Source organism: Panulirus ornatus, chromosome 48, assembly GCF_036320965.1.
Source record: "Panulirus ornatus isolate Po-2019 chromosome 48, ASM3632096v1, whole genome shotgun sequence".
NCBI classification, from domain to species: Eukaryota; Metazoa; Arthropoda; class Malacostraca; order Decapoda; family Palinuridae; genus Panulirus; species Panulirus ornatus.
This window is the reverse complement of record NC_092271.1, coordinates 4714408-4726713: the sequence shown is the minus strand read 5'-3', so window position 1 is coordinate 4726713 and position 12306 is coordinate 4714408. Positions and strand designations below refer to the sequence as shown.

Sequence of the window (12306 nt, the reverse complement as noted above, 5' to 3'; positions counted from 1 at the left end):
AATGTTTATTCTTTTGAGAAATCTCTACACATCTTCACCCTCATCCCAGAAGGTAATGATCAGACATCCCAGATGCTGCCCCTATAAGCACATTTGCATCCAGCAGTCTCTTTTCTACATGCCTGTCAAATAATATGTAATCCAATAATGCTCTCCGACCATCTTTCCCAATCTTTTATGTATACATGATTATAGTCCTCTTTTTCGACTAGGTATTCCCAATCATCTGTCCTTTTTTAGCACACAACTCCAAAAGACATTCACCATTTACATGTACACTGCTGAATACCCTGCACCTCTCAGTTATACCCTCAACTGCCTCATAGATCTATCTATCTATATATGTCTCTGATGCCTGTTCCAACTAAAACTCCCTCAAGGGGGTGGCCATGGCAATAGAGTCTCCATAAACAGTGAATTCCAGTGTTGCTTCTACGCCTTACGTACCTTACCCTTAACAGGCCACCAGCAGAGGGAAACTACCAACTACTTCTATCTACCGTTTCTACCATTTTACCAAAAGGTGGGGCTAATGCTTAGTGCTCACCACATGAAAATTTAGAGTTATGAAGAATGAGCTGCGTGAGTTAAGTGTTGCTAAGTGTTTTGTATAACAAGGAGAGATTGTATGTTTGTGGATAGAATGCCAATAGTCCACGTGTGGGTGAGGCAGAAAGAAAAGACAGCTTCCTGGGTCTGAGGAGTGCATCTTCACAAGCACTGAAGTGCTGGCTCATTATGCCACATAACTCATTTTTGCATTTAAACAACCATCACCAATACTTGGTCTTTAGTATCAAAACTGCTGACACACTCACTTAGCTTCTCCCACATCACTTGCCTCTTATGATCTCTCTTTTCATAGCTAGGTGCATAAGCACTGATAATCACCCATCTCATGCCTTCCGCTTTCATGTTCACCCACATCAGCTTAGAGCTTACTTCGTTAGACTGTCACGCACTCCCACAATTCCTGCTTCAGGAGTAGTGCTACTCCTTCCTTAGCTCTTGTCCTCTCACTAACCCCTGATTTTACTCCTATGACATTTCCAAACCATTCTTTCCCTTTATTCATGAGATTTGTTTCAGTCAGAGCCAGAACATTCAGGTTTCTTTCCTCAGACATACTGTCTGTCTGTCCTTTCTACTTGTCTTGGTTACATCCTCACACATTTAAACACCCCCAGCCTGAGACTTTGAGGAGGATGAGCACTCCCTGCTTAGCTCCTGTTCCATCTTTTAGAAATTGTAGTATAATTCCTTATTGCTGTTTCCTACATTGGCAAGTTATCCCCAGGAGCAAAGAAAAGCTGCATTCACTTGCATGCATTCTCTAGCTTTTAAGCATTGGTAACTTTTTTAGTTATTCTTTATCACCTGTTTGTATTGATTGCAAAGTATCCATGGTATCCCTTTCATATTGTGATAACTGTACATGTTTATTGTACTTTTATGACACCTCAAGGAGTAACAGCCTGAGCACTGGTTTTATCTTGTCTATCAAATTTTGTTCCCCCTGTGGACATAGGAAGTCCTAACAGCTTAGAAATTTGGGAAATTTTTTTCACCCATCTTGGGCCACCTTAGTGCTTCCAATTATACATCTAAAGTACTTGATTTTTTTACTTCTCTTTGAACCTTAACTGTCATGAGCATTTAATTCCCTTTTTTGATTGATTTGACACTTAATGTAGTTACTAGTATTACATTATAAGTTTGTGAAAGTTGGTTTGCAGCAGGGGTGTGTGATGTCTCCTTGATTGTTTAATTTGTTTATGGATGGGGTGGTTAGGGAAATGAATACAAGAGTTTTGGAGAGTGGGGCAAGTATGCAGTCTATTGTGGATGAGAGGGCTTGGGAAGTGAGTCGGTTGTTGTTTGCTGATGATGCAGCACTGATGGCTGATTCAGGTGAGAAACTGCAGAGGTTGGTGACTGAGTTTGGTAAAGTGTGTGAAAGGAGAAAGTTGAGAGTAAATGTGGATAAGAGCAAGGTTATTAGGTTAAGTAGGATTGAGGGACAAGTTAATTGGGAGGTAAGTTTGAATGGAGTAAAACTGGAGGAAGTGAAGTATTTTAGATATCTGGGAGTGGACTTTGCAGCGGATTGAGCCTTAGAAGTGGAAATGAGTCACAGGGTGGGGGAGGGGGCAAAGGTGTTGGGAGCGCTAAAGAATGTGTAGAAGGGGAGAACGTTATCTCAGAGAGCAAGAATGGGTATGTTTGAAGGAATAGTGGTTCCAACAATGTTGTATGGTTGCGAGGCATGGGCTATAGATAGGGTTGTGCGGAGGAGGTTGGATGTCTTGGAAATGAAAATGTTTCAGGACAATATGTGGTGTGAGGTGGTTTGATCGAATAAGTAATGAAAGGGTAAGAGGGATGTGTGGTAATGAAAAGTGTGGTTGAGAGAGCAGAAGAGGGTGTGTTGAAATGGTTTAGACACATGGAGAGAATGAGTGAGGAAAGATTGACAAAGAGGACATATGTGTCAGAGGTAGAGGGAACAAGGAGAAGTGGGAGACCAAATTGGAGGTGGACAGATGGAGTGAAAAAGGTTTTGAGCAATCAGGGCCTGAACATACAGGAAGGTGAAAGGCTAGCAAGGAGTAGAGTAATTTGGAACAATGTGGTATACCTGGGTTGACGTGTTGTCAATGGATTGAACCAGGGCATGTGAAGCATCTGGGGTATACCATGGAAAGGTCTGTGGGGCCTGGATGTGGAAAGGGAGCTGTGGTTTTGGTGCATCACACATGACAGCTAAAGACTGAATGTGAACGAATGTGGCCTTTTTGTCTTTTCTTGGTGCTGCCTCGCTGGAAGGGGGATGGGAAGGATGTTTCTTGTGTAGTGGGGTGATGATGGGAATGGATGAAGGCAACAAGTATGAAGGTGTACATGTGTATATATGTATATGTATGTATACGTTGAAATGTATATGTATGTATATGCGCGTGCATGGGCATTTATGTATGTATATAGGTGTGTATATGAATGGTTGGACCATCCATCCTCTGTTTCCTTGCACTACCTTGCTGATGTGGGAAACAGCAGTTGAGTGTAACAATAATATAAAAGTTTGTTAACCTTGCCACAGTAAAATCATAGAATGATTTGCATGTGCACTGTAGATCATGAGAGGAAAATATGTATTTTATAGTTTAGTCCTATTTTGTAGTTTAACTTCATAACTTTAAACTCGTCTTCAGAAGTCCCTGTAAATAGACAGTGTGCCCACAAGACAGCAAGTGAAGAGTGCTCTCATGTGAGACACAACAGCTCCTTCTGCACTACTTGGCAGGAATATGTTTTTTAAGTGTTTTGATTTATCATATTACTACCACTGAGTAGCTAAAAAATGTACAGTAACACCATAAAGGAATCATTTAATTGCACCATAAGGTCAATTTGGTGGTAATGTGTTTAAGGTGTAAGTGAGGGCGTTTATAAGGAGGAGCACAAGGTGCTCTGGCACATTGTTTGGCCTTTGTTACTGCCTGGCATGTCACTTAGTACAGATTTATATTTTCTTAGGTGTTTTAACTTTACTATGCTACAACTATTGTACATGTAAAAGCAGCACAGTAACAATGCAAAGTAGTTATTGGTTATACCAGAAAATCAACATATATATTGTGTCAGGTATAAATGTATGGGGAGGAGAATGAGTTGCACTGATACACTGGATTGCCTGTCTTGCTTTCTGGCTTGTCATTTGATTTTTTATATGTCATTACTATTTACAGTTACTTTTGTGTATAGCTTAGAAGATATGGTAACAGTTTAAAGCAATCATTCTTTATTACCAAAATGGTGACACATTGGTGGGGTGTATGAGGATTGGGTTGAGATATGTACAGGCAAGAGGAGGAGATGCACTGATACATTGGCTGCCTACCTTCACTGTCTGGCTTGTCACTTGATATGTCTTTTCTTTTAATGTTTTTACTGTTATGTTATAATTACTTTATAGTTACAACAGCTAATTAGCAGTGCAAACAAGTAATGTGTTTGTGCCTGAAAGTTATGATTGAGGTGGGTATGTGAGGTTTGGGTGGAAGTGTGTGTAGGGAGGAGAAGGAGGTGTGTTGTTGCACTGACTGGCCTCTCATTTTGTGGCATATCACTTGATAGCTTTTGAGTGTATTATTATTACAGTGCTAGAATTACCATATAGATAAAACCAGTACAGTAACAATGCAAAGTAGTCATTCAATCATGCTAGAAAGTTGATTAACTGATGGAATGTGTGAAGTTTGATTGGAGACTGATGGGATGTATGAAGTTTGATTGGAGGTGTGCATAGGGAGGAGAAGGCTTACCAACATATTAGTCACCCTTGTAACTTGATGTGATCTTTTTTCTTTATCAGACTAGTGAGCTGTGAAAAATTCTCTTAAGATCCCTGGAGGCTGGAATCCTCTAACCCCTACCTTCTGGTGTGGTATATTATTCTCACCCTTCACTAACCACCTTTCAGGAGTTGCAGTTGAGTTAGTCTGGATCTTCTCTCTCCAGTCATTAACCTTCTCTCAGTGATGGATTATCTTAGATATTTTGTACTGTTATGAAATAACTATGAAGGATACTTACACTAATTAATCCCAGAATGAGTAGCTTTAGGCATTCAGGAATGGAAACCAAAGTAACATTTCAAGTGATGCCCATTGGGTAGGCATAGTTTCAGTTTTTTCTTAACAAAACAGATAATGTCTCTGATTGTAGCACTCATCTCCTTAGAGGGCTCATTTCTTGAGCCTTGGAATGATTTTCATATAATCACAGAATCAGGACTTTTATATTGTATTTGTCAGCATTGCTTGTAATGAAACACACATATATCCTCATGGGGTCTCGGGTTGTGGAGAGGACAGTCAGTTCACAGACAGCCAAGCTGTCCATCCCTTCAGGGTTAGTCAATAAATGGAATATATCTGTATACTGTGTAATGTATAAATGGGCAGAAAAAAATGAATGGAATCCATTGAAGAAAATTTTGAAAAAGTAATGAATGAAAAAGTTGTCAGAATGCAAAAGATGTCACGGAGCAATTAACAATAATGCAGTAGTGCTTTACTAGGGTATAACAGTAAAAGATATTGAAGATGAAAAATTCTTAAAAACTGGGGCTTATCATAAATAGAAAATTAGAATTGGAAGTTGGCAGTGACAGAATCATATTAGCAAGCCAGTAATGATGGTGATGAAAATGGTCATTGTGTACATAAAAAGCAAAATTAAATGCTGCTTTTTTATAATTTTTGTATGATCTCTTACAAAACAAGCTGAATTTAAACATTTTTTAATAATTTAGAAACCTTTTACAATAAAAAGTAAAGTAATAGAACATTTCGACTGTTATGAAAACTTGAAAGAACTAGGACAACACAGTGGAGAAAGAAGAGAAAGATATACTATAAACTATGCAAGGCAGCAAAACAAAGAAATCGAATTAATGGTTTTACAAGCTGCCTCTCTCAGCTAGATCAAACAGACAGCAGCTTCATTTGTTTCCTACTTGTTTATGGGATGTACCAAAGCAGGTGCCCAGTATCCACAGCTGAGTCCCACAGACTACTGTGTGGTTTACCTTGACTGCTTCATACACCCTGGGTCAGTCCTTTGACTGTATATCCCCTCCTTCTTATACAACATTGATCCAGTACATTCTGTTCCATTCCAGTCTGCCACCTTCATGAATATTCAGGCTTTAATATCCCTTCATCCATCTTTTTGGTCTCTTCCTTCCTCTTGTTCCCTCCACTTCTGACACACAGATCCTCTTAGTGAGTCTTTTTTTTCATTTATCCTTAGCAGCTCTTCATCTCTCTTTTATATTGCCATTTGTTACACAATCAACCCAATTCACATCAATTTATTGCCCATGTATTTCTTTTACAGTACATCCTTATATTTCCTTTCTTTTACATTTGAAACCTAAGGCTAACATCCATTCAACCTTCAGTCACACCCATCCTTATCCCAATAAGCACTGACCTCTCTTCTTATATGCTCTTTAATGCACTTAGGACCTTAGACCCAACTTTCACTATATGACTTGCCCCTGTGATTCCATCCACTGTAGTGTTCACTTCCTTCAGGTTCAGTCCATTTAAATCTAAACTCAATCCAATCTGTCTCATCCCCTGCTTTACCTCATTGCCCTACTTTTTTCACATTTACTCTCTTCTTTCTCCTTCTGTGCACTATCCCAGATTTTTCTTTCAGCTTCTAGAGTTTCTCACTGGTCTCTTTTTCATGTTAACTGAGATGGCACAGGTCTCTGAATGCCCTATTCAAGGCCATCTCATTAATGCTATATGCATGTTTTCCCTAGCAGAAGCCAGGTACTATTGACCAACCTCTGGGGAAAGATGACTAGCTGGGTTAACTGTGGATCAACTGCTGTAACCAGGATATGAACCCATGTGCTTGACCTCAGGTCACCCATAAGAGTGTGATGGTCAGCAAAGCAAATTGCAATACATGAGAGCTGTGTCATCTGCAAACAGAAACTGATTCACCTCCCCTGCTTCCAACTCCCAGCATGCCATAGACCTGCCCCACACTCTTAAGATCCTTTCACTTACCTCCTGTACTACCTTGTCCATAAACAGATAAAGCATCCACAGCAAAATTACACAACCTTAATGCAGACCCACATTCACCAAGAGCTGCTCACTGTTTTCCTTTGCCACTCATACACATGCCTTGCTTGGACTAAGGACTTCATAGTATGGAAGCAACAAAGCAATTAGATCTACAAGAATTCCATGGAATATATCAAAAAGACAGCAAGCAAAATTGTTCAGTAACTTAGCAAGAAAGATGGAGAAATTGCAAGGAGTGTGTAGAAATTTTCAAGGAATTAAAAATGGCTGAACACTGTGCTAGATGAATCCAAAAATAATAGCTTTGAGATATGCATGGCAGCAGAGAATAACAGCATTGTGGAGTAAGCAGCGAATGCTGGGCACTAACCCTGCCATTATCAAAGAATTTCATTGTAGGTATTTGTTGAGATAAGGCAGGATGCTTTGGGTGCACTGTTTATTGTTATATGCTGTCTTTCTTTATCAGGTAAACGTGTTTGAGAGTGTTGAAGATCCATCAAAACTTCTGGTTGTAGGGATTACTCATTTGTATTTTCATCCTGATGCTGATCATATTCGTCTCCTGCAAGCAGGCATAAGTCTTCAAATATTACAACAAGTCATGTGTCTCTTTCAGAGCAAGGTTGGTCTCATTACATAATCATTTTTATCCTGTGCTTAGCTTGATGTCTGTCATAAAATCAGAGTTCTTGGTAACCCTTTGTTTCCTCTCAGCTTGATGCTTAAGTTGGATTCTGTCATAAAATCAGAATTGTTATTAACCCTTTTTTTCTCAGCCAAAATCATGGTGCTACATAATAAGATGCTCTAAGCCACAAGCATGGCTCTGGTATTTCATAACACTTTCAATTCCCAGCTGATGTGTGATTCCATATCTTATCCATACAGTTTACTAGCAGCTTAACGACACAGCTGACAAAGATACCAAGTATCATATTCATTCATAGATTGTCAAAGTGTAAGTTTGTCAAAGTGTAAGTTTGTCGTTTTTGAGGGAAGCCTGATTTACACATGCACTATTATAGTCATTTATTTACAGTGAAATGAAAATTTGTATCCATTTATACAAAGAAGAGAGAGGCATTTGCAAGGAAATAGCGCAAATGACTGGGAGATGTATAAAAGAAAGAGGCAGGAGATCGAGAGAAAGGTGCAAGAGGTGAAAAAGAGGGCAAATGAGAGTTGGGGTGAGAGAGTATTATTAAATTTTAGGGAGAATAAAAAGATGTGAGAAACTGCAGAAGCTTGTGACTGAGTTTGGTAAAGTGTGTGAAAGAAGAAGAAAGCTGAGAGTAAATGTGAATAAGAGCAAGGTTATTAGGTACAGTAGGGTTGAGGGACAAGTCAGTTGGGAGGTAAGTTTGAATGGAGAAAAACTGGAGGAAGTGAAGTGTTTTAGATATCTGGGAGTGGATTTGACAGTGGATGGAGCCACAGAAGCAGAAGTGGGTTACAGGGTGGGGGAGGGGGCGAAGGTTCTGGAGCATTGAAAAATGTGTGGAAGGCAAGAACATTATCTTGGAAAGCAAAAATGGGTATGTTTGAAGGAATAGTGGTTCCAACAGTGTTATATGGTTGTGAGGCGTTGGCTGTAGATAGTTGTGCAGAGGAGGGTGGATGTGTTGGAAATGAGATGTTTGAGGAAAATATGTGGTGTGAGGTGGTTTTTATCGAGTATGAAAGGGTAAGAGAGATATTTGGTAATAAAAAGAGTGTGGTTGAGAGAGCAGAAGAGGATGTTTTGAAATGGTTTGGTCACATGGAGAGAATGAATGAGGAAAAAGTGACGAAGAGGATATATGTGTCAGAGGTGGAAGGAACGAGAAGTGGGAGACCAAATTGGAGGTGGAAAGATGGGATGAAAAAGATTTTGTGCGATCGGGGCCTGAACATGCAGGAGGGTGAAAGGCGTACAAGGAATAGAGTGAATTGGAACGATGTGTTATGTCGGGGTCCACTTGCTGTCAATAGATTGAACCAGGGCATATGAAGCGTCTGGGGTAAACCATGGAAAGTTCTGTGGGGCCTGAATGTGGAAAGGGAGGTGTGGTTTCGGTGCATTATACATGACAGCTAGAGACTGAGTGTGAACGAATGTTGCCTTTGTTGTCTTTTCCTAGCGCTACCTTGCACGCATACGGGGGGAGGGATTTGTCATTTTATATGTTGGGGGTGGCGACAGGAATGAATAAAGTCAGCAAGTATGAATTATGTATATGTGCATATATGTATGTATCTGTGTATGTATATGTGTGTATATGTTTAAATGTTTAGGTATGTATATGTGGGTGTGTGGACATGTATGTAGGTTGGTTGGGCCATTCTTTCGTCTGTTTCCTTGCGCTACCTCGCTAACTCGGGAGACAGCGACAAAGTATAATGATAAAAAGATGTTTTGGAAAGAGGTGAATAAAGTGCGTAAGACGAGAACAAATGGGAACATCGGTGAAGGGGGCTGATGGGGAGGTAATAATGAGTAGTGGTGATGTGAGAAGGAGATGGAGTGAGTATTTTGAAGGTATGTTGAATGTTTTAGATGATAGAGTGGCAGATGTAGGGTGTTTTGGTTGAGGTGGTGTGTGAAGTGAGAGGGTCAGGGTGAATGGTTTGGTAAACAAAGAGGAGGTAGTGAAAGCTTTGCGGAAGATGAAAGCCGGTAAGGCAGCCGGTTTGGATGGTATTGCTGTGGAATTTATTAAAAAAGGGGATGACTGTGTTGTTGGCTGGTTGGTAAGGATATTCAATGTATGTATGGTCCATGGTGAAGTGCCTGAGGATTGGTAGAATGCATGCATAATGCCATTGTACAAAGGCAAAGGGGATAAAGGTGAGTGCTCATATTGCAAAGGTATAAGTTTGTTGAGTATTCCTGGGAAATTCTATGTGAGGGTATTGATTGAGAGAGTGAAGGCATGTACAGAGCATCAGATTGGGGAAGAGCAGTGAGGTTTCAGAAGTGGTACAGGATGTGTAGGTCTGGTGTTTGCTGTGAAGAATGTATGTGAGAAATACTTAGAAAAACAAATGGATTTTTATGTAGCATTTATGGACCTGGGGAAGGCATATGATAGAGCTGATAGAGATGCTCTTTGGAAGGTATTAAGAATACATGGTGTGGGATTAAAGTTGCTAGAAGCAGTGAAAAGTTTTTATCGAGGAAGTAAGGCATGTGTACGAGTAGGAAGAGAGGAAAGTGATTGGTTCCCTATGAATGTCGGTTTGCAGCAGGGGTGCGTGATGTCTCCATGGTTGTTTAATTTGTTTATGGATGGGGTTGTTAGGGAGGTGAATGCAAGAGTTTTGGAGAGAGGGGCAAGTATGCAGTCTGTTGTGGATGAGAGAGCTTGGGAAGTGATTCAGTTGTTGTTTGCTGATGACACAGCACTTGTGGCTGATTCAGATGAGAAACTGCAGAAGCTGGTGACTGAGTTTGGTAAACTGTGTGAAAGAAGAAAGCTAAGAGTAAATGTGAATAAGAGCAAGGTTATTAGGTACAGTAGTGTTGAGGAACAAGTCAAATGGGAGGTAAGTTTGAATGGAGAAAAACTGGAGGAAGTGAAGTGTTTTAGATATCTGGGAGTGGATTTGGCAGCGGAAGTGAGTCACAGGGTGGGGAAGGAGGCGAAGGTTCTGGGAGCATTGAAAAATGTGTGGAAGTCGACAACACTATCTCAGAAAGCAAAAATGGGTATGTTTGAAGGAATAGTGGTTCCAACAATGTTATATGATTGCAAAGCGTGGGCTGTAGATAGGGTTGTGTGGAGGCGGGTCGATGTGTTAGAAATGAGGTGTTTGAGGACAATATGTGGTGTGAGGTGGTTTGATCGGGTAAGTAATGAAAGGGTATGAGATATGTGTGGTAATAAAAAGAGTGTGGTTGAGAGAGCAGAAGAGGGTGTATTGAAATGGTTTGGTCACATGGAGAGAATGAATGAGGAAAGATTAATGAAGAGGATATATGTGTCAGAGGTGGAGGGAACGAGGAGAAGTGGGAGACCAAATTGTAGGTGGAAGGATGGAGTGAAGAAGATTTTGTGTGATCAGGGCCTGAACATGGAAGAGGGTGAAAGACGTGCAAGGAATAGAGTGAATTAGAATGGTGTGGTATACTGGGTCGATGTGCTGTCAATGGATTGAAGCAGGGCATTTGAAGCATATGGGGTAAACCATGGAAAGTTTTGTGGGGACTGGATGTGGAAAGGGAGCTGTGGTATCTGTGCATTATACATGACAGCTAGAGACTGAGTGTGAACGAATGTTGCCTTTGTTGTCCTTTCCTAGTGCTACTTCGCATGCATGCAGGGGGATGGTGGTGTCATTTCATATGTGGCCGGGGTGGCGATGGGAATGAATAAAGGCAGCAAGTATGAATTATGTACATGTGTATATATGTATATGTCTGTGTATGTATATATATATGTATACGTTGAAATGTATAGGTATGTATATGTGCATGTGTGGACGTGTGTGTATATATACATATGTATGTGGGTGGGTTGGTCTATTCTTTTGTCTGTTTCTTTGTGCTACCTCGCTAATGTGGGAGACGGCAACAAAGTATAATGAAATATATATAAATAAATTATCCCTGGGGATAGGGGAGAAAGAATACTTCCCATGTATTCCCTGCGTGTTGTAAAAGGCGACTAAAAGTGGAGGGAGCGGGGGGCTGGAAATCCTCCCCTCATTTTTTTTTTTTATTTTTCCAAAAGAAGGAGCAGAGAATGGGGCCAGGTGGGGATATTCCCTCACAGGCCCAGTCCTCTGTTCTTAGCGCTACCTTGCTAATGCGGGAAATGGCGAATAGTTTGAAAGAAAATGAAAAAGAAATATAGATAAATTTTCTTTCTTCTTTCAAACTATTCGCCATTTCCCGCATTAGCGAGGTAGCGTTAAGAACAGATAGCGTTAAGAATAGATAAATTATTGTTTATATTTATATTGACACTTATTCATGTAGGTAATGTTCTGTCTGTTTAAACAATGTAAGTACCTAGATAATGTGATTAGATAAGATATAACAGGATACTTATATGTAAAATATGCATAAATGATATGTATGGGATGTGTGAAATCATGTTTTGTAAAAAAGCCCTAAAAATAAAATGCTTAAAAGCCTTAAAAACAAAATGTTTAATGTGCATAAGTGTATGGAAAATGAAATTACACCCAGAGAAAACCATAATGATCATTAACTTCATTGCCATTTATCAAGTTAGTGAGGTAGCACCAAGAACAGATGAAGAGAGGCCAGATTCGCTTGCATCTATTCTCTAGCTGTTATTTGAAATGCATGGAAACCATAGCTCCCTATCCACAGCCAGGCCCCACAGACCTTTCCATGGTTTTCCCTGGATGTATCACATACCTAGGTTCGGTCCATTGACAGCACGTCAACCCCAGTATACCACATCATTCGAATGCCCTCTATCCCATGCACACCTCTCACCCTCCTGCATGTTCATGCCCCATTTGCTCAAAATTTTCTTCACTCCATCCTTCCATCAACAATTTGGTCTTGTTCTCTCCACTTCTGTCAACCTTTCCTCACACATTCTCTCCATATGTCCAAACCATTTCAGCACACCCTATACTGCTCTGGCAACCACACTCTTATTATTACCGACCATCTCTCTTATCCTTTCATTACTTACTCAATCAAACCAACTCACGCCATAAATTGTCTTCA

General features: G+C 40.2%; 1 protein-coding gene across 1 annotated transcript in view; it reads left to right on the top strand.

Moving 5' to 3' along the window:
* Nucleotides 1-12306, top strand: part of LOC139764052 (2',5'-phosphodiesterase 12) — a 213006-nt gene that overhangs the window by 149339 nt on the left and 51361 nt on the right. The window contains exon 6 of the mRNA XM_071690508.1: nucleotides 7084-7239. Within this exon, the coding sequence (XP_071546609.1) occupies nucleotides 7084-7239 (156 nt within the window). The remainder of the gene's footprint in view (nucleotides 1-7083; nucleotides 7240-12306) is intronic.